General features: G+C 45.9%; 1 protein-coding gene across 5 annotated transcripts in view; it reads left to right on the forward strand.

Annotated features, from left to right (window-relative positions):
- The first annotated feature begins 336 nt into the window (after positions 1 to 336).
- Positions 337 to 23,614, forward strand: part of mcamb (melanoma cell adhesion molecule b) — a 42,226-nt gene continuing 18,948 nt past the window's right edge. For all 5 annotated transcript variants that reach the window (XM_076290313.1, XM_076290312.1, XM_076290315.1 and 2 more), the window contains exon 1: positions 337 to 505. In XM_076290313.1, coding sequence (XP_076146428.1) covers positions 448 to 505 — 58 coding nt within the window. In that variant the 5' untranslated portion in view covers positions 337 to 447. The remainder of the gene's footprint in view (positions 506 to 23,614) is intronic.

Genomic DNA, 23,614 nt, shown 5'->3' on the forward strand with positions numbered 1-23,614 from the left:
GACAAATCCAATCATTTCAGCCATTCAGACTTTTAATGAATGATGAATGAACGATTCATTCTTCAGCATGTCAACATTTTGATTTTAACAGCTTTTAAACATTCCCCTAGCCATTCAGACTAAGCCGACAGACTTATTGCAGCCATTCTCGGTAAAATTATGCTAATTTGAGGGAAAATAAATATTGTTATAATTGAACTATATTAAAACTGGATTACAATAACCAGAAACCACCAAGCTACCACAAATCTGAACCCCAGCGAAGGCTCCGCCTTGAGTTGTACAGTGAATCCTCTCCGCGCGCCCGTCCCTCCTCCTCCTCCAGTAGGCTACAGTGTAGAGTACACAGCACACCGCTGTGGTCATTCCCTCGGCTCTCCCTCAGTCCGCCTCTCGTCTCTGCAGCAGCAGCTTGGACCAGGCACCTTCTGGACAGGATCCCGCAGCATGGCTTTGAGTGGTTTTGTTCTCGCAGGACTTTACATCCTCGTCCTCGCCAGTCAATGTAAGTAACGCGAAACATGCTTAACGTGCTTGTGTGAGTTGCGAGATGAACTTCAGTCTTGACTTGCACTTGGATAGTGGTAGTTTATCGCTTTGACCTGACAGAAGCAGTTGTCTTGCAGCGTACTGTTACATTTTGTAAAACATGTGACGCCTACATGATGGTGATTGTATATAGCCTAGCCTAGAGGCGGGACCTTTCCAAAGTGTGCTTTGAATGCAGTAATGCCATAAACTCTTTAAAGGAAAACAAAGCGTTTGATGAGCGTAAACCGAATGAGAGCTTGATTTACATGTAGCCTGGAGTTTTAGTACAGTTTTCAATGATGTGTGTTGCTGTCACAAGCAGCCGGTCATTGAAGTCTCACGTCGCGGGAAAATATTCATAAGGTTACATTCACGCCCACGATTAATTGCCAGGTTAATAAGCGTGAGCTGCTGTCCCCACAGCGTCCGATGAGTAGGCTAACCTATGCCAGTGAGGTGAATAGTAAATTTTTGATGTGAACACTTTAGTTTTAAAATGATTTAAGAATCCACGTTTTTTAAAATGTTTTTTTCTCCATGATAAAGCTAGATTGTTTTAAAATGTGATAAATGACAGTGGTGACAGTCTCTATCCATGCGCTGCAACTTTAGCCACTTAAAAACCATGATCCGTTTCCTGACGTGCTCAATTTGTGCCTTGCACTCACTTGAGGCTCACTTCTCAGAGCAAAGACACGCTCTGGCTGTCTCAGTCAAAACCTTATTCTTCCAGCTTCATCTGAGGGACTCTGAAGCACATTCCAGAGAATTTCTAGCTTGTTCAAGGATGTCCAGACTGATGTAGGAAGGGTGGAGTGACAGTGGCATGGCCTTTGCCATCTTTCAAAGGCATTTTTAGGATGTTTTGCAGTGATGTTTAAGAGAGGGGTATGCACTAAAAGCACTTTACACTCCCTGTATCCTCTGCGTGACTCGCTCAAGCAGTGCACCAGCAGACCAGACTTCCCTCTGTTTGTCTTTAGGTGTCCGTCTTTAACGTCACACCAAGGAGCCCCCCACCATTGTTGTACTCGCGTTTTAACGGGAACCGTGGGGGGATGGCTCTTCCTCTTCCTCTCTCTTCTTCTATCTTTCTCTGTCACTCTCTCCTACTCCACCATTCTCCTCTCTCTTCCACTCTCTCTTCTCCATCTTTACTTTCTCTCTATTTTGTCCCTGTATCATTTCATCTCCCCATCACTTCTTCCCACCTCGCTCTTTTCCTCTCTCATTCTTCCTGTCTTCCTCTCTCTTTTCCTCTTCCTTATTCTTCTCTTCTTCCCCTGCTCCCCTCCACTCCTGGTCCTCAGAGGTCTTGGCCTGTGTGGCCCTCTCCTCAGCCCTAATGAGGCGAGCCTTATCTCACTTCCTGCGTGACCTGTCGTCTGTGAGGCCTCAAGGGGATTTCCCCTCAATCACTCCCAATCAGCCCATTTGGCAGCCTCTTAATCAGCGCAGAACCTGTTGAGGAGGAGTGAATTCTTTTCCTGGCTCCTTCTAGATTTCTATGTGAATGATCTATAGTTTCAGTGTTCTTTATACAGTTTATGGGAAAATCCATAGATATATAAAATCTCTGAGGGTAATTGTCGCATCATAGTGCAGAACACTCTGTTCCCGAATGTTCTAATCACATGTAAGACGGGTGTCACTTGCGCTCAAGCCTTTTCGGTGCTCACAGTCTAGGACCAAAGGGTCAGAGAAACTGGCTGGGCTACTTCAAAGAGGCTAAACCCAGGGATGACCGGAGCACTCAGAGAACTTTTTAACTTGTTTATTGTGGTGCACAATCGACTGACGTTTCGACACACTGCGGTTTCGACGGACTCTGAGGAAGACGCAGTGCGTCGAAACGTCAGTCGATTGTGCACCACAATAAACAAGTTAAAAAGTTCTCTGAGTTCTAATCACATATTTGTGACCGTACTCCTCAACAGGTTAAGGGCACCCTGCTGTGGACAAAAGTCAACCATGTACTGTATGTGAAAAATGTCCAAATTCAAAAAGACAAAGCTAAGGAATTTCTGACCTGCCGTCTAAGTCTTTCAGGCAATGTGGAGGAGAGACAAGCTAATTCTCACATGGCCACTTCAGCGATGAGGACAATGTCTTGAAATCTCTAGAGATAATTGGTGTGTGGAGAGTGTGAAGATGGGGGTTCTCTGTCAATCTCTTCTTGGTCGCCAACAGTAGTCCCACGCAGACAGACTTGCGTTCCACTAGTCTTCTTGAGGCAGGGTTCTGGGTTGGCTCAGGTGTGGATGGAGGTTTTCTAACAGTTAAGATGGCCCCAGTTTGCACCTCAAGGACAACTGTGGTCTAGAACGAAGATAGAGCAGTTACCTTGCACAGGAAATTAATGAAATTCAATTAAATTAAAATTAAAATATTTAACATTACAATTAGTAAGTAAATACAAAATGCAGAAGATTTAATATATAATCAACCACTTTGTAGTTCTCATATCTTCTACTCTTTTTACCAAGTAGTCTATGAAAATCCTTCCCATTATCCAAGCTATCTCCCAAAGTTATCTGCAACTAAAAGAAAACTTTTTGCAACAAAACAACCACACCCATGGCATGAAGAAAGAGATGACAGAGAAATTAAATTCCATCTGTGGAACACAGAGAAATCTCTCTCTCTCTCTGTCTAGGCTCTCTTACCCTGCTGGGGGTCAAAGGCTGCCATTTTCACACAAAGACTGCATGCTTTAGCATGGCAGTATGGCTGTATGCGCCCCTGCAGCCTGTTCCCAGTAGCTGCTCCTACAAACCGCTCACACACAATTAAAGCCATTGTTTTGTAGATGCATAGTTTATCACTGAGATTAAGGAGAGACATACTAAGTCAAGGCTAGGAACTACTTGGAAGATTTTCTGCAGGAAGTCTGTTAAGATAGGATCCTGCATAGGGCAGAAAGTCTGTTTTTTGTGAGTTGTTCTCTACTTGTGAATAATCAATCATCCTGTTGATGCAAGTCGTGGCATTAATGTTTAAATAAATAAAAGCTGTTGTTACTGCTCTGTGTCCAGGTAGAACGAAACAGTTTATTCTTCATAGCCCGATTCTTGGAAACTCCGATTTTGCCATCATTTTTTCCATTGACGATCATGAATCTTGGTGCAGAGCAGTTTAACTGCTATGATTTTCCTTTTTCTAGACTTTACATAACTGTATTCAAGTAGTATCACTCTGTACACAGATGTCTCCTTAACTTCCCTCTAAAGTTTGCGGGGATCAACCTAAAACAAGAGTAGGACAGGTCATGGCTAACTACAATAAAAGGATTTTTGGAGGAGGAAGTTGTGGGAAGGTCTTTTGTCCTGCTCAGATGTTACCTTGTTTCCTTGTGAGGAAGTTTTGTTCACCCTCTGTTAGTAAGCTACAAGGACATCTCCTGGTGGCCACTGGACACTTGTAAAGGCGTCTGGACGGGACATGTGGCAGTTCCTGTCTGGATAACACGACTGTGGTGACGGTGGTGATGCTGTCCAGACCAGCGGGAAACTGGGACAGGAAAAGGCCTGAGCTGCACTCCTGTGTTTATGGTTTTGTCAGCTCAGTGCAGACATCTCGGCTTTTAGGGATTGTTTTCATCTTTTTTTTTTTAAGTGATTTTCATGCTCCTGTTTAGTCTCACACCATTGTCTCTTTTATTAAGTTAAATATAGACCTTTCAAAACTGAACAGGGGATGAAGATTTTTTTTAAGGAATGACTGATGACTCTTGACTATCTTCCATTGTGCTGTGTAGTTCACTCTTTTTGTTTATTGTAATACATTTCCTGTTTACAATATTTGTCATTTAGCTGAGACTCATCTAAAGCGACATACATTTCATAATGTACAGAGAGTCTGGCCACTTTCCATTGCCAAGCGTTAACTTCCTTGAAGGCGAGTACTCTGTTAAAGTTTAAAACTATTGGATCTGCCCAGAGCCACTCTGGATCTGCCATAACCACTCGCTAACGTTTGGTTGTGACGTATGTATGGCTCAAACTAGCCCACGACCTCAACGTCATCGTTCTTAGCCACTCCCTCTGTTTGCTGATTGGACCTGCAGATTTTTGCAGGAGAAAACCCGCGAATATACCGCAGACCCAGACGACGTACTGAAGGGAAATGAAAATTGAGCGGAAGTACGTAGGAGGGCGGAGCCAGGCTACAGAGTCTCTCTTAAAGAACTTTAGGTTAAGTGCTTTGCTCAGGGACACAGTGGTGGTACTGCCAGGGATTTAAAACACACAACCTTTAGGTGTTCTATTTGGAAACCTATATAATAACCACTAGACCACCACCACAACCACTAAGCTAGCTACTTTGAAGATGTACTGTATATTTCTGTGCTAATTTGTCATTTAGCAGACACTCTCATCTAGAGCGACGTACAATGAACTAGCTACAGAGACAGTCCCCCTGAAACAACTGTAGGTTAAGTGCCTTGTTTAGGTTTCTGTGCTCATTTACCAAATCTGAGGGGAATGAATGTACAGTATGCGTTTGGAAATGTATGTGGAAAGAACACCCACAGGTCTAACCCTGACATAAAAACCTCGCCGCATGAAGCATTGTATTATGGAATTATTGTGCGTGGGTGTGTGTGTGTGTGTGTGTGTGTGTGTGTGTGTGTGTGTGTTTGTGTGTGTGTCGTTTTTCCGTTATGTTATTTAGTCAGGTGCTTGTAGAGGATATTTGTAATTGTTTCACTCATATTCCCATCTCCTTTGATGGAGTATGTGTCATTTCCTCCGAACCTATGTGAACCTGTAGTCAGTGACTCTGGCTGGGCATTGTTCTTCTTCTTATTCTCTCTCTCTCTCTCTCTCTCTCCCTCTCTCTTTCCTTTGCCTTTTCCCCTCTCTTCATCTCTCTCTCTCTCCATGAGCTAAGTCTCTATGTCTCTAAGTCTATGGCTGGAGAAGTTCCAAGTTCCCTAGTGAGACATCCACAGGTTGTGCCAACTCTCTCACACATGCCTTTGTAGTGACAGAAATGGATCACCAGTCACAGACCCCAGTACAAGATATACCAACACTGATGTCATGATGTGCCAGAGAATGGGGGTGCGCCACATAGAGGAGTTGCGTGTCAGGCGTAGATAATGGAAACTACGAGAGCAAAACTTGCTCCTACATGTTGTCTCTGCTTGTGTTGAAGATTATTTTGTCAGAGAAACGCTTCAGAACCAAACAGAGCTTTCGTACTGTTCCCTGGGTGTAGAATTGCACGTTAATGGTGTGGGGGTGGGTGGAGGGTGCAACCACCACCCCTCCCAAAAATGTGCTTTATCATTGAAATGAGGCTGCCATCAATCCTCCGTGCTGGTGACTTTTACCGTTGTTCTCGGAGGGCAGTTGTGGTAGACCTGTGTGTTTTAAATGAACCTGTCAAACACATAACAGGCAATGACACATAGATCATGCATGTGGGCGATTTACTGGTGTGCGCTTTTAGAGAAGAGGTGTAATGCAGAACAGTTTAGTCACACCGTAGAAGGACTGTTAAATGTTGTTATCCAAACTTCCCAAATTAAAGGCTTTCATAGAACCCTTCTGAAAGGCCTGTTTAAGGGGTGGGTCCGTTTTTTTCTCACAAGTGTTCTTTACAGAAGCCACCCATGATCCACATGCAAATGGCCATTTTGTTTGTGTTTTCCCACATGTGTATACAAACACAAGTGTAGTTATAGGAGGAGAAGCATGCGTGGCCCAAGCAAGTCAGGGCCAAGGATGTACAGCTACTCTGGCCTCACCTCTCACTGAGGTCTATAGGGGCCTGAATTTATTACCATTACAAGTACAGTGGTACAACAGTTGTGGGAAAAACTGACTTGACGTAATCAGTTTGTTTGTGTACATAAACATAGACATAAACGGACATAAAGACAGCATACATCCTGAGTAAGACTTCTCTCTGAGTGATGGTGAACCAGTCGAAGCTGGCGTGATGGGAAACGTCTGTTGTCCCGTGGGCTGTTTTAACTGCCCAGGCCTTCCCATCCTTTAACACTAATCAATAAGAGTGGAGAGAAGTGGCGCTGCCCTGACACACACACACACACACACACACACACACACACACACACACAGGACCCAGTCAGTCAGATGACTTGTTTGTGTTCAGCCTCCCCCACCACCCTTTACCTTCCCTGCGTCCCTGGGCTCCGGTGCTGCTTTGCTGCAGATAATATTATTTATGTCGAGCAGCGGGCCATCCAAGCCTGAGTCACCGCTACTGCGCTCGCTCCCTGCCGCCACAGCCTTGCCGTGTAATAGATGGTGTTTATACAGGTTGCTGCGCTATAAGAGGAGTATCATAATGCTACGCCGCTGGTTTGTCACGCATGAAATAGTGCAAGCGCGGAATGGCATAGGGCCTCAGGGAGGTTCGACGGGGCCTCTCTGAATCTCAGTACACCGTCTCTTGTAGAAATTTCAGGTTTCTGGCGAACAGTTGCCGCAAATTTGCGGCAAGGTTATATTTTCACATGCAATTTTGGTTTCTGGCAAACAGTTGCAGTTAACTTTTGGCAATGTTGCAGCAAATTTGCAGCAATGTCATATGCAAATTAGGTTTGTCACCAGAAGTTCACTGGAAGTTTGCCATTATTGACTAAGTATGATGGCAAATCACTGGTGAACACATTTGCCACTAGTGGCAAACTTCTCATTGTTGCCAGAACTTTGCTGGAAGTTTGCCTCTAGCGGCCAACATTGGCAAACTTCTGGCAATATTTTCTAGTGAACTCATCTGTTTCCCCACAAATCACCCAATAGTTTGCTGCAAATCTGTCACAAAAAAAAAAATGTAAGGGATACAACCATGCAGGGAGGTCTGCAAGGACCTTCCTGTATCTGAGTACACCATACGATCATGCAGGGAAAACAGAAAAAGGAAGCGCCCAAAAGGGGAATGAGAGAGAATGTAAAACTAAAATAATTAGGAGTCTGGGAGAGCAGCTGTTGTGAGGGTCGGGTGCTACTGAGCTGAGCATGTGAAGCATGTCCATCATCAGAGTGCTAATTCTACACATCCCTCTACATGCCCCCCCACCCATACACACCCCCACTCCACCCCATCCTAATTGTTATTTTCCCAAGGCAGCTGCACACACCTGGCGTCGTACTCCCTCTGGGGGGTGGGGGGGGAGAGGTTAGCATCTTCAGGCTTCAGTTACTAAAATTTCAACATAATTACCCCCCCCCCCCCACACACACACACACTCTAACCCACCCCACAGTCCTAATACATCCTCATCCTCTATAGCTTGTCCTATTACTGACCCCCCCCCACACACACACACACACACTTCCCCAAGGAAGATCTCTTACTCTGCCTTAACCCCCCCCCCACACTGTGTGCTTATGGCTTTGTCTCCATCAGGGCTGAGGGTCCTACTGGGCTTGTTGCCATGCGTGTCCAACACAAGGTCAGGTTTTCACGGCTACCAGAGGATGGGTTACTGAGGGCGCTCTGTCATGTCTGGCAGGACAGATATGGTCTTTCAAGTGATAGGAGGCAAAACCTCTCCACTGTCCGGCCTTTCGCTGCTCCTTCTGCTGAAAGTGGATTTAGCCAGTGGATTTAGCCCTGATATGGTATAGTTCCGCTGGCCGAACTTTGGGTTCCAAAGTTTCTTATTTTCAGGACTTAAATACTTAGTTAAAAATACCTCACCATTTCAGCGAGAAAAAAATCTCCTTAAAAAGGAACTCCATGTTCCCTTGAAGAGCAATTCTCTGTTTGTTTTACTGTGCAAAGAGTGGATATGACCTATAACTATGAAACTAAACAAGATGGGAGAATGCAGACGATGACCCAAAACCTGGACCGTCGGAGGGAAGTGAGTCCATAAAACATAGTGCTTATGATTAAAATAAACGCTGGAGCCCAACGCCTTCACTGCCCGTTGGACTGGTCGCTGTTTCTCTCTCAGAGTACTTTTGGATATGTAGCATAGAGTTGCATTAATATGGATGCACTGTGTCCCATGTTTACTTGATCCCACTAGTAATGTATTCTATTCGTCCAGCAGTATATAAATGATGCCTCTTTCTGTCCATTATGCTGTTTGATACTTTAGGATGCAGACAAGCCAGCCAAGTCAATGATACTTAAGGATGCAAACAAGCCTTTATTTCTTGACTGATTAGCCTAAGTCAATGTTGGTTTTAGACCACATATTTTAGTGGATACGCTGAGGAAGAACTGGATTTGACCAAACACAGCAGGGCCTCAGTCATTTGGTCTCTTTACTAAAACAGAAGTTTATTAGCTGTGACCTGAGGGATGTGTGGGGATTGAGCCCAACCTGAGGGGTCGGTTTTCCCTTTACATGATGGATTGAGGATCTGAAAGTCATGTTTTCTCTAGTAGCGTGCAGCCATGCAGCCTAAACCAATATGGTTAGGATTGTGGCATGGTTTCAACACACGCACGCACACACACACACACACACACACACACACACACGCGCACGCGCGCACGCACGCACGCACGCACGCACGCACGCACGCACGCACGCACGCACACACACACACACACACACACACACACACACACACACACACACACACACACACACACACACACACACACACACACACCACAGTAAACCATAAACCCACTAAAAAACTGTAAGGAGGCAGATTGTGCTGCCTGATAGCTGGCAGCAGCAGGTCTGTTTGGAGAGGAAGTGTGTGTTGTGCTCACGTCTGCACAGACGAGCGTGTCTGACTGGGTCTGAGCCCCCACCCCCTTCAGCAGCGGCTACGCAAACAAACCTGAGGAGGCACGAGAGTTTGTGGAGCCGAGCTTTGATTCCCGCCCCAGAGGAGGTCAACATTTATCTTTAGAATTTAGTCTGGAACAGCTATTCTCTCTATATATCTCTCTTCACTCTCTCTCTCTCTCTCTCTCTCTCTTTCTCTCTCTCAGTATTTCTCTGTCTCTCTTTCCAAAATATCCACTTATGTTTTTTTCTTCCTTTTACTCCTTTTCGAAGCCTCGGTGTGACTGAGGTTTCCGTGGGTGCAGTCTGATTTTCTGGACGAGCCATGCTGAGCACACACAAACACACACACACACACACACACAGACACACACACACACACACACACACACACCTCTCCCTGGCTCCAGCCACCACCCCAGCCCCAGCAGCCTCAGCAGCCCCAGCAGTGAGGAGCAGCAGAGGGGGAAGCAGGAGCAGAAGCCCAGGGTGTCCTGGAGCAGGGGCCGGGCCTCAATGCTGCTCTTGTTCTGGGGTAGCGGGCAGCGAAAGTAGCCTCCAGGGGACCGTACACCGCCACGCTGCACACGGCTCCTGTTGCACTTCCCTGAGAACAGCCAGACCTGCTTTACCCATGTGTGTGTTATTTTTTTAAGTCACCCCTGAAACATACAATGCCCTTTTCACTGCTTTTAATACATGGAGGTTTGTGGGGATATGATATGTTTACATTGATGAGTTGATTAATGCCTACTGTGAGGTCCTAAGTACACTTGATGATGTCCCTACATGTTCTGTATGTGAAGGAATCTCAACTTGTATGGCCAAGTGCTCAAATCTGTGCAGTTTTAGTGTGTAGCCTGAGAAGTCTAAGCTGTCATTTGTAGTATCGGAAAGCACATTATCAAAAAATAAAATCTCTGTTAGACAGAGAAAAGATTGATAGCTAGATATCTACGGTGACATCAGCATAATGGGCATTTTGGAGGAGTTCTGGTCAGATCCAGGGAGTTTTTCCAACCATACATCTGAAGTCCATAATTTGAAGGGTTTGTTTGCCTGTAGGGTTGGTTGAGGCTGCGGGACACAACAACAGGGGATGCTATTTTGGCTCTGCTGTGCTTCATGGCAGAGTAGTGCATCATCTAATGTGCAGGAAACAGCAAGTCAGCTTAGGGCCCATTCTGTAGCACACTGATGTAAACAGATTTGAAAAGTGCTGCTTTGCAAATGCTATTTGCATTGTTGCTCTTACAAACTTACTGTCAGGGATTGTAATTGCACATGTCAGTTTGGATTTGGTCAAACAGCAAAACTGTGATTTAGTTATTTATTTCCCTGTACAGCAGTATAGTATTTGTGATGAGATGAGATATAGAGCCGGCATATGCTGCTTGAGAGCTGAGCCGAGCGGAGTCGACACGTTGTGTGTGGAGAGTGATGTGCAGCACCAGCTGAAGTCCAGACGTTATCCAGTGAAACTCAACACAGTTACGGTCCAGATAGAAATGCCCGTTTGTCTTCTGCTGACCGCAGATTGGTGATTACTGGGGAAGGGCACAACAATTGAACATGTGGGAAAGGAACTCAAGAAACGCCACTTGCATTTCTGTGATTCCATAGGATCTGGTTTCTATAAGTCCCCCTCTCTGTGTGACCATAGAGCGGGTAGTGTCATTATCGCCTCCAATAGATATGGCCGATAGGAATGCAGAGGTCAGACTGGCTGTAGGAGAGGACTGTAGATAAAGCACTGAGCACTGGACGCTCAGGGCTGTTACGGTACCCGGATATCAAATTAGTAAAATATTTTAACACATAATTAAAGCAACACTGTGCAATGATTTGTGACTTTTCAAGGTATGCTTTTATCAGGCAACTAGTTTTACTATTGTCTCCAAAGTCATTTTGATGGTGTGTATGGTCATGTGATGGGTAGACAAACGCGCATGTCATTCCCATCCACCAGCCATCCAGGATATGCATTATGCAGTTCTGTGTTCTGGGCAGCAACACACCGTAAAAAAGAAAGAACATTACTGACTATATCGCTAAAACACAGCAGCTAGCATATAAGCATGTTGCCAGCAGTGTCAAAAAGGCTCTGGAACGTGTTTTTATGACTTATAGGTAGCTAGCTAGCTCACAGAATATAGACCAAAATTTCTATAGTGCTGCTTTAAAGGTGTACTCTTTGATCTTGGCGAAAGACTGTTGATATTTAAACTCTACAGCCAATCAAATGCACCCTGCCGTTCAGTTCTCCTGAAAGAGCAGTGCTGATTGGTTGCAAGTGTGTGCTAGCATAACTCAGCTCAACTTTGCTCAATTCAACAGAAAAGAAGTGAGGTGAGGACTGTGCCTTTGCTGTAACACCTCTCTGTTCAATCACTGTATATTTTCATCAGCAAATGACGCACAATCAAGAAGCAGCAAAACAAATCTGGCATACATGAAGTTCTGTGCGTCATCTTAACAGCCCTTTCTGTCTTTGAAATGAAGGGCAGTTTTGCTGCTTACTGTGTTTTCCCGAGTCTGTCACATGATTTGCGCTGTCTACGCACCACATCTAAGCGGCGAGCTCATGACCGATTTCACACAAACAGTCGTGCTCTTCATGTCTGCTTCACCAAGAGGGGTGTGTGGGGAGGAGAGAGAATCTCTTATGTCTTCATAACAGATTTCTCTGCTCTCAAATTGTTAGAAAACTCACTGGTCCCTAGACACTGACCCCTGCGCCAGCGTAATTCACTTACAAGACTTTTATCTGTAATCTCATTCAGTCTTTGTCGCCAAAATGGATGCAGAGCCGCAGAAATCATCGCATTAGGCGGTGTTATTTCAGAAATGCAGTCAGTAGCACAGAGTTGGCAGATTTCTCTGTAGTGTCGAAGGAAATCCAAAAACACACAGCGAGATTGTGTTAAAACGTCACCCTTGAGAGATGACTTTTGAGTGGGGCAATTCTGCGTGTGATTGATGTACAGTAGGTCTCACCTGAGCCCTGACCCCCATCCTGCAGTATTTCCCTCAGATCTGTTTTTAGATCTAAAGACAGATATAGAGATCCTTCCTGGAACGGTTCTTATTGAACTGACAGTGTGTGTGTGTGTGTGTGTGTGTGTGTGTGTGTGTGTGTGTGTGTGTGTGTGTGTGTGTGTGTGTGTGTGTTCAAATGTAAAGGGAGCCTCTCTGTCCTTGCAAAGAGCATGGAGTGGGACAGGGACTCAGATAGCAGCCAACACTGAAGCTGACCCGGCTTGGTTCTGGTGTCAAGATGAAACTGGCCCAGATCTGGGCCAGAGGAAGCCATGACAACAACAACAACAACAACAACAGCAAATTGCATGTATATAGCGCCTTTCAATGCACTCAAAGCGCCAAAGGGAACCTCACTAATCACCACCAGTCGTCCTGGCGAGGTCCCTCTCGGTGAGGTGGTGAACTCATCCCCACTCCTGAATGAGGCCAGGAAAAGAAAAACAAGGTCACGCTCAGCAGGGGAATCAGGGCAGGCATGTGCTCTTCAGGCTCATCTAATTTTCAGAAAATAAACAGCCCGTCTGTCAGGACATGTGGACTGCTTACTGTACTGGACGTCTGCTTGGCCACTGAAGTCAGACATTTCACTGTACTGTATATTTTAGCCTTGTCAAAACAAGATACACTGTGTTCACTCTGTGTGCAGTTCAAACTTAGTAAGAAATGAAGCTGTAGCAATGGGTTAAGCTGTACTGTATATTTTTGATTTGGTAGGAAGATTATTAGATAAATAATAATGATAATAACATAAAGAAAAGTGTTGTTGATGTGATGTGAGTTGTCAGTCGTGCCTCTCTGTGTTTTGTTTGGACCCTCTTAACCCTTCGTCGCCTCAGAGATGGCCAAGTTGTCGCTCGGGAGGGGTCGTAAATCGCAAGAGATAGTGGCAGTGTAAGTGGTGTGTCTGTGGGGGTAATTGATGTGGTTTCGTGCCTCCTCACCCACCCCCCACCCCACGCCACCCTCACTCTCCCCTAGCTCCGTGCTCAGAAGTGGACAGGCCCCTGCTTGTTTCCTGGGGGGTGAGGATTAATGGTGCGGGTCGAGCTTTCGTCACCGCTGAAAGGGAGGCCCCCTTTCGGTCACGTCCCGACGCCCCTGGCAGACAGTGTGGCTAATCGTCATGGACCGCAGCGGGCTCCCGTCTGCCCCACTGTCGGGGGGAAGTGGATCGACCCCCCCCCACACCCCCGAGACCACCCTCCCGGGCTGGTCACAGGGTCTGGATTGTGTGAAGTCTCTCTTACGACTGGGGAAGGGTGCTCGGAGGTCCTCCATAATGGTCACCTTATCCAGTGTCACCAAGTGGTGCCATCTTAGAAGGAGATGCCAGACATTCCTCAGTTCTCGTCCTCTCTCTGTCTCGCTGCCCCCCAGCTTCCTAATCTTTATTCTAAAACAAACCAGTCCCCCCCCCCCCCAAATGTGGAGCCTCTCTTCCTCTGCCCTCTGCCCCCAAACCCCTAAGAGTCATGAGAATAGGTCTGCCTTAGTAGACTACGCTTCCTTGAGAGCAGGGAAGTAGGCCAAAGGGCTTGGTGAACATGCTCACCAATTATCTTGTTTGCTGTTGGGTGGAGATGCTTGATTGGTAGTTTCACAGTCCATCTCTAGTCTCCGTTTCCTCTTTACAAACACACACAGACACACACACACACACACACACACTCTCACACACACATACAAACACACAAACAAACACACACACACACACACACACACACACAAACACTCACATGCACACACATACAAACACACAAACAAACAAATAAACAAACAAACAAACACACACACACACACACACACACACACACACACACACACACACACACACACACACACACACACACACACACATACATACATACACATATGTACAGTGTAGATGAAGATATCTGTTTGATGTGGGTGGGGTGATTACAGCTTCCTGTTGTTTACACTATGTACTATCACTACCACTTTACAGTAAGGCGGTGTTCACACTACAACACCCCTTGTTTCTATGAAGCAGTGTGTCTTAACCGCTGCAGCATACCTCACGTTTATATGAGCGAGCTGCAAGCAGAAAGATGAAGCTCTTAAAAACGTAAGGTGCTCAAGATGGTTCAACTGATGAGGTCTCGTTTTTTCAACAATAGGTCATTGTTTGGCCACCTGTCTTAGCTAAGTCAGGGTGCTAGTTTTTAGCTAAGTATATTGTATCTAAGCAACATATACAATTACCGTAATATCCATATTTTGAACAATTTGGTGAGAAAAGCGTGTCTCTGTGAATGCTGCCTTATTCATTTACCCCCAACCCCCCATAGTGTATGCCTATGGTCAGATAATTACAGTAAATGTATCCCAGCCTCTAGGTGTGTGCAGGAAGGAAGTTGGAGTATTGTACTATGAGGAAGTTGGAGTCTTGTACTGTGTAGCATACAACATTGCAGTACCAGCTTTGACATCCTGGACCACGCTAGGCTGAGGGAGGGGCAATTGTAAGGGGGTGGGGGTAGATGTCTAATGCCACTGCTTATCCTGTGTGTCTGGCAGCTCGGCAAGATCAGAAAAGAGGACACAGGCACACACACACACACACACACACACACACACACACACACACACATACAGTACACACACACACACACACACACACACACACACACACACACACACACACACACACACACACACACACACACACATGCACACATGCACACACACACACACACACACACACACTCACCCACCACACACACACACACACACACAAACACACACACACACACACACACATACAGTACATACAGTGAAGCTGCATCTCGTGAGTGTCCAGCAGCTCGGCGAGATCAGAGAACTGACCTCTTCTCTGGGGAGCTGATTCTGAGAACGCACGATGGAAGGGGATCACTTAGCCCTCATCTCTCTCTCACACACACACACACACAGAGGCCCAAAACACGTGGTCAGCTCTTATAGAACGTCATGTTAAATAATTAATGGTGTTTACTGAAAGACCCGTCTCTGCTGATGTCCAGGAGCATTAGAGGGCTTTTAAAATAATGTGCTCATGAACACACAGTCAGTAATGAACGCTTCTTCTTACAGTACAGTTCAAATGCAAGACCTTTCACGGCTGCTCTGAGACCTTCTAATACCCTCTAGTTGTCTTCATCCTGCGGATGTTGTGCTGTAGAACAGTGGTTCTCAAACTTTTCACAATGAGTACCACCCACAAAAACAAGTACCACCATTATGACCGACATTAAAATACAGGTGCGTATAGGCCAATTCAACTACATATTTTACATTGTACATACTGATTTGCGTTGTCAAGTCTTTATGAAAAGACACCTTGGAGACTCCCTGAGTACCACTAGCGAGAGTTTGCGTACCACCAGTGGTACCCGTACCACAGTTTGAGAACCACTGCTGTAGAAGATTCCAGACTCCGTTTACATCTGGACTAAGTGATTGGTTCAGATTGCGGCGGAGACCTGCTCAAACGTCTTACACATAGGGGTGCGTCAATAGCACCGCTGTGCTCTGAAATAAGTTCTTTTCAATAGCTTGCCTGATCGAAGAATAGTTTGCCGCTGTGCCGAGCAAGACGCAGTGCAAGTGGCAGCTCGCCATTCAACTAGCCCATCGTTACACATGTTGGTGTAAGTTCAGCAATGACTGTGGTGCATGGTGGCCGTTACTAATTTGCTCTGAACCCAGCGGCAAGCACAGCGCATACTACTTCCTATCATGTTCACTTGCTGTTCTGCTGATGTGAGGGCGTTTACCTCAGGATCTGTCCATCACACAGCATCTCTGCTACTGTCTGATCCTGTGTGGTTCCCCGGGCTCTGGAAAGTGGAAATAAAGAATGAGAACTAAAAAGGGGAAGAGTATTAAAAATTGTTGTGTCAACTTCTTTTGCAACTCTGCCACTTTCCATATCGTCCCGTATTAATCACTGCAGACATGGCTTTTTATCCATGTGTTTATAATAATAATAGTTCCATTTTAGACGCATTGTTTAGACGCATTGTTCTCTGACGTGTCACATCTGTTGTAAGTGGTGATGTGTTTGAAGAAGTTTTGCATGGTCTTTCCCTTGGTCTTGGGCCAAAACTGCGGTGGTATCTACACTCGGACAAGGATGTTAGTGTGGGAGAGAGGAGCCAGAACAGTCTACATTCACTTCACTGCGAATATAAGCACTGTGTGTGGGATTCTCCAACCAATATATTTTAAAAGATTAAAAACATACCTTCAATCTAGATATCAAACAAGTGGAAAATGATTGATAGAGTTCATTAACAGAAGGCCAAATTGAACTCAAAGTGTCTGCGTATGCTTGACAGGGATGAATGATAGTGTTCCAGCTGAAAGATCTGCTTGTATGGATTAAATTATTTCTTTGCATCATTGTAGCTGTTCTGTGTTTTCATTGATTGATGCTGTATTTGTGATTAAAGGGCTGTTATCTTTGTATGAAACTGAAAAACTTCAGTTATCAATTCTTCCCGACAGAAGAAGTTCAGTGGGTTCCATTGGCTTGAGTCAGTTTGTCTGGCGTGCTCTACTCTCATGTTATTGATGCCCATGATGCCATGGAATCATACCAGGTCCAGGGTGCACCAAAAAAGGAGACAGGCGCTCTCGAATACTTCATCACGTCGACCCCGGCAATTGCTTCCAGAGCAGAGCTATCTTTAGCACTGGAGTGCTGTGCTGCCAATGAGAGATTTCCATCACACACACATACACACACACTTTCATACCTCGCAGGGCAAGTCATGGGACTCCAATATCACAATCGGTACGGCACAACACACACACACACACACACACACACACACACACACATACACACATGCACACCCACGCACGCAAAAAGTCCCGCTGCCCTTTCCCATAGTTAGGCGATGTGTGTTTTTTCCTGCTCTTTCCTGTGACATTGCACTGAGCTCTTCGGAGAGATGGCTGTCTTTAACGTGGGAAAGCAATTTGAGGGGAAATGTACCACCCTGAGAAGTCTCAAAAGCAGAAAGGAAAAGAACCCCAGTGAGATGATGTTGAAAATGCAGGCCATTTTTGTTTGGATTGCAGTTGAGTTTCTTTTTTTATGAACTGTGCTCAGCGACATGAGAAGTTATCCATGCGCCCCCGTAATGTCAGGGGGTCGCTTTCAACAAACATTTTACGACCAGCATATCAAAACAGTGGGTGCAGGGGAAGTTTGTCTTTGGTAGTGCAGTTGTTTGCCAAATTCACAGGCTTTCGTTCTGCTCCGGCGTCAGCCTCTGGGGCTATCAGGAGGGTGTGGGGGTGTGGGAGAAGGGACGTGTGGAGGTGGGTGAAGACTCCGGGGCCTGTGTGTGTGTGTGTGTGTGTGTGTGGGGGGGGGGGTGGGTTGCCGTGCAGAGCAAATATCCATAACAGGAGTCTGATGCTGTCTGTTGTCGGCGGTTGCTTAGGATATTCAGCCGTTAGTTGCCATCGCAGAACTCTGGCGAGTTCCTTTTCAGAGCGTATTTATAGGTTGATGTAGTGGAGATACTTATTAAGTCCAAGGAAAAAAGCATGTTTACAGTGTAAAGCACTGATAGCACTGCCGGTCTTCACACACACACACACACACACACACACACACACACACACACACGCACAGACACAGACACAGTGAATAGAAAAGAACACTCTTAGAATAGGTTTTTGTAAGAGACAGAGAAACAGCAAAGCACATAATTGTGTTATGTGTTGGGACTAAAGCTGGATCATTTTTATGTCAGTTTTCATCTGTTCTTCATCTGTTCTTTTTTGTTCTTGAAGAATAAAATCCAAACATGTCAGTGAATGTTGATATTTCAGTGCTACATCAGTACCCAACTCCCCAATCAAACCAATTACTCCTCAACCATAGATAGCCAGTCAGAAAATAGCATAGACGGACGACAGGAGATCTGAACCAGAAGGCTGTCTGTCTCTTTGAATGTTACTGTGGTGTCACACTCATTGATGCACCAAAACACTTTCAGTCTCTCAGGCCTGTCGCCATGGCTGCCCACAGTGGCGTGTAAAGGATGTGACCGGGTCGGTACAGAGCAGCAGGTCAGACCAGAGTGGTCAGTCTGACCAGTAGCAGGCTGGACTCCCTCTGCGGATGGCCTCTGTGGAGATCAGTGGCATGGGAACGCGCCGACCGCTGGTGGGTGATGTTGATGCAGCTGCTTGTGTCAGTATCACTTCAGGTGGCGTGTGTGTGTGTGTGTGTGTGTGTGTGTGTGTGTTTGTGTGTGTGTGTGTGTGTGTAAAACACCACCTGAAACTTGCACGCCGGCACAGACTACCAGCTGCCACACACACACACACACATCACATACACAGACACGGACACAGACACTCACACACACACACACACGCACACACACACACACACACACACACACACACACACACACACACACACACACAGAGAGAGAGAGAGCGGGAAGAGAGAACTCTACCAGTAAAAACTGCCCCCACACAAGGTCAACATGCAGCTCAGTTTCAGGAAGGAGATCTGTTTGGGTCACACTAATTAGCTTGTTTTGGTTGTCTTTGATTTATGAGAGTGCTAAAAGCTGTTGAAGGCTACTGTGCAGAAAGCCAGAATCACATTATGATAGGTTGTACCTGTTACCTGACTACTGGAATTGCTGTAGAATGTATACAAGCCTAGCTAGTAAGCTCCCAGCACTGGACAGTGGACCTATATGTAATTAATGTATTAATTAAGGCTCCTACTCCTGCAGCGAACTCCCATCTTTTGATGTTCGATTACTTAATTTCACTGTTTTCAAAATAACCCCACACACCACCGCCGAACGCCGACTATTTTTGTCCATTGTTTATCGAATGCTTGTCAGTTGAAAATGTCAGTGCAGGTGTGTGGGCAAGTGACAGGAAGTCAGCATGTTCATGTGAACGCCTAAGCGCAGTGTGCTTTACTCTTCAGTGAATTCACATTGTTACTAAAACAAACTCAATCAAAATGCTGTTACAAAGATGCACTAATAAGTATATAAATACTTTGTAATAACTTGATCTAAAATAGTTTATAGCACAATGTCTAGGGACTGCAGGATGACAGAAGAAGTAGAAATGGCTTTCTGGTGGTGGATAACTGTCATAATGTTGTGCAGTAATTCAGAAGTATGACACAAGTAACTTCAAGCCTGTTTAAACAAAGAGGAAATGGGTGATTGGGAGAGAGAGAGTTTCCCTAATGGGTAACCTGAGTCCAAACCTGAGTGGTTTTACGGGGAGCCACGTGCCTCCTTAGGGCCCCAGCACACCTGCAAGAACTTTGGTATTCTGTTTGAAAGTGGCCGCAGGCAGGCAGGAGTAGACTACACAGGGGGTAAAGCACAGACACACACACACACACACACACACACATACTGTACACAGGGGATTTATAGAGAGACATTGGTGAGTCAGGCAGGAGTAGAGTGCTGCACAGAGGTAACACACACACACACACACACACACACACACACACACACACACACACACACACACACACACACACACACACACACAGGGGATGTATACAGAGATATTGGTGAACAGCATTGGTTAACATCATGCATGTTTGTGTAGTGACTGCAATGTATTTGATGTCCCTGATAAAAGTGCCGCTCTCCTTTTATAGTCCTCCCAAGGGGAATGTAACCCAGTTGACCAGTAAACTCTATACATTAATAATGTAAAGGGGATTTTGGGAAGTTATCGCATTAATCTCTCTCTCTCTCTCTCTCTCTCTCTCTCTCTCTTGTTTGTTTGTGCAAAAACCAAAAACACCAAACAACAAAACGGTTGCTTGTTTATTTTGGCTCTCGCTTCCTCTCTCTTCCTCCCTCTTCCTCCCTCTTCCTCCCTCTCTCTCTCTTTCTCTCTCAGATGTGTGTATTGAAGGTGTTTCCTGTAAAGCATCAGTGCTAAAGTAAACCGGATTGTCGTCTGACAATACTGTATGCCACTCAGGGGAGCCGCTGCGGGGCGGGGGGTGGGGTGGGGGGGGGGGGGGGTTGATGGTTGGGCATTAGGTTAGGACAAGTCTAACAGCTCTGACAGGGGCAACCAGAGAGCCCCCCGGTAATACTTTATATTACCGGAGAGAGCGAGAATTATCGTCTGTCATAGGGCCCACATTTTCTAGCAGTGCCCCTGATGCCACTGTTGCCATACTCAGCCCACGGTCTGTGTCCAGACGACATGCTTGGGATGACCACTTTACTGTGTTCCCACTGTGTGACCTGGCTTACAGTATGTGGACAGACAGGGCTATTAACGGCACTTAGCTTCCACTGACACATCACGTAGCCTCTCTGTATGAAAGCCAAATGTGCCAACATGCGCAGATACAGCTCTGCTATTCTTAAACGTGCTGGTTTGGACCAGCTTAGACAGGGTGCACTGAGTGTATGGAGATAAAAGTAGCCTTTGTGTACTTGTGTACTGGGCGTCTGATGATACTGTGTTGTGGTTCAGGATTAATGCGAGTATGTGGCCATGGCCATGATGGTGATACAGTTCTGCTACTGCCACTCCTTGGTAGTTGCTTCAGTTCTTGTGGTTCCCCATCGAGAGAAACAGCCTTACACACAATATGTCATATTATTGTGGTTTAACGGCCTGGAAGTTTAATAGGTGGTTCACCAAGCAATAGATTATTGAAAAAGGGTGTGTGTTTATGTGTGTGTGTGTGTGTGTGTGTGTGCGTGTGTGTGTCTGTGCGTGTCTGTCTGTGTGTGTGCATGTGTGTGATGCACTGCGGTAGGGGAATGGTGCCTTCAAGTCAAGTTCAGGCAGCTGAGGAGATGTGGGTGTTTTTGGGGAGATTAGTGTTATTAGGGTTGGTTGTTTAGGGGTGCCCCATACTTTCCACTGAGACCAGATGTGAGGGGCCCCTTTAAAGGTTTATGTGTGTGCCTGCGTGTGTGTGTCTTGTGTGTGTGTGTGTGTCTGTGTGAGTGAGAGAGAGCATGTGAAAGTCTGTTTGTGTGTGTGTGCATGTGTGTATGCGTTGATTCAGGGTGATTCTGGTTCAGGGTGAGGTCATAGGTTTGTTGGAGGTCGCTGACCTGAGGTCGCTCGTTTCCTGGGGGTCACCAGTGGCACCTTGTCGCCGGTGGCAGCCCGTTACAGCGCCAGAAGTGAGCCATATCCCCACCGCCCTTACCCTCTCACACTCACTGATAGCCTCTCAACTGCTTTTGCTGTGTCAGGATGTGGACAGAGAGGCCAGAGCATAAAGTCATTTAGATTGATTTATTTGCAGATGCTTTTCGTCCAAAGCGATGCACAGGCACAGCAAAGGAAAAAAAAACAAACATTAATTTGCTCAGGATGTTTTCTGTTATTAACGTAAAGAGAGGCACAGCTTTTCTAATGGCTTAAAGGTGCACTCTAAGATTCTAATCCATAACACTTTTTTGCCACATTCAGTAAAAGGCCTTTTACTGTCCTCTAGCTGTCTGTTCTGTGTGTGTGTGCTAAACAAATAAAAAAAGAGAAAAAATAGTCTCAGACCGAACCTTACACTATTTCAACCAGTCACCACACTTCATGAGGAGGATAGAAGCAGCGCAACTATCAACAAACTTCCAATGGAGTCACACACTGTACCTTTAACACAAAAGTTTAACTACCAGAACCATGAGAGCATGGGGAGGTGCTACCCCAGGTTCACATGGTAAAAGTCCTCTCTGGTACTCCCCAGACAACCAAAAAGAATTTAGCAAGTAGCACAACCTGTGAAATCAGCTGGTTTACTGTAGTTCACGGCTGTATTTTTACAGTCAGGGTTTAATTTGTGCAATGCTGACTGAGCCTGCAGCTGATGGAGCTTTATGAGACGTTTATGTTCACAAGAGTTTTTGTCTGAGCAGTAGACCTGGAGGAGGACAGGGAGAGAGAGAGACGGAGACGAATGAGGAGTTCTGATAACAGCTGGAACAGCTCCTGCACCAGCAGCACTGCAAACCTCAAAACAGATGCCTATGCTGAGCCGAGACCAGAACCAGGACCAGACCAAAGCCATATCTCACCTCCACGTCTCTGGGCCCAGACAGTGGGCGCGAGTGCTGCCCGCTCCTGATCGGCTCTGGCCCAGATGTGGACTGGATGCGGTGCCGAGCAGGTCACGTCACCTCCCTCAGCCATGTGCTTCTGCTCCCTCGGCAACTGGCAAGTGTTGGCGCGATGCCACGTTAGAGGCGGGCAAAGCGCTGGCGTCGCACATGTCAAGTGGCTGCCGGCACCTCGGTCAAAGGCATTCCAGCAGCTCTGAGCCTGCCGAGGCCGTATCTAACGGCAGTGTCTGGGCAACGGCCGCTCTGCTGCCAGGTGTCTGTTTGTCTCAGTGTGCCAGAGAGCAGAGCTGACAACGACCAGCTGAGAGAGGGGGGGGGAGATAGAGAGAGAGAGGGAGGGGGAGAGAGAGATGGAGAAAGAGAAGGAGAGAGAGAGAGAAAGCAACAGAGAAAGACGCTTTGTAGTGATGTGTGTTGGCTTTGGTTGAGGCTGTGCCAAAGAGGATCAAAGCTTACAGAGTAGACATACCGAAGACCCGACAGAGGAGTATCTCTGAGCGGCTCTCAAAGCAGCATTGTCCTCCATCATGTATCCCTGTCAAAGCCACAGCCGAACTTCAAGTGCTTTCATTTCTAGAGGTCTCTCAACAAGAGCTGTTGGCTTTTTGAACAAAGTCTCACTGATACCTCAATGTACAGCTGGAAAACCCAAACTAACTTCAAGCCAAACTGAACGTGTGAATTATGCAGTGGCAATTGGAGTTTTTTTTCCAAGTATACACAGAGCTTAAACAAAACAACACAGTTCAAAAAGTACAAATTTGTCAATGTTTCAACTTTTGGCTTCTTCAATGGGGGAGTTCCCCCTAATCATACTTAAAACATATGTTAAAGCTTTCATTACACAAATTTTAAAGAATAACAACTGTATTTCATGCACTTAGCATTCTTGAACCTTGTAACCTGTAGTAATACAGCATATATCAGATACTGTAATACAGCAGAAATAGGACAATATGGCTATGTCAATCACTGGAGGTACAAAGAGGCGTAGCCATCTTTGTTTTCAAGTCGTAACTCTCCGCTGAAATTGGGTGTCCTCTGGTTTGAACGAGATTGCGTCTCGTCAGACGACTTGAAATGGGCATCTTCTGTTTTTTCTGACAACTTACTACTCGTAAGATGAGTAGCCTACGATGGACGAATGGATCACACCATTAGCATCAGTGGTACTGAGGCTGTCTTTCTC

This window comes from Alosa pseudoharengus, unplaced genomic scaffold (genome assembly GCF_046254945.1).
Source record: "Alosa pseudoharengus isolate Yale_2024_CS ecotype anadromous, Long Island Sound unplaced genomic scaffold, YU_APseudo_1.1 YU_APseudo_1.1_scf_18, whole genome shotgun sequence".
Taxonomy (NCBI): domain Eukaryota; kingdom Metazoa; phylum Chordata; class Actinopteri; order Clupeiformes; family Clupeidae; genus Alosa; species Alosa pseudoharengus.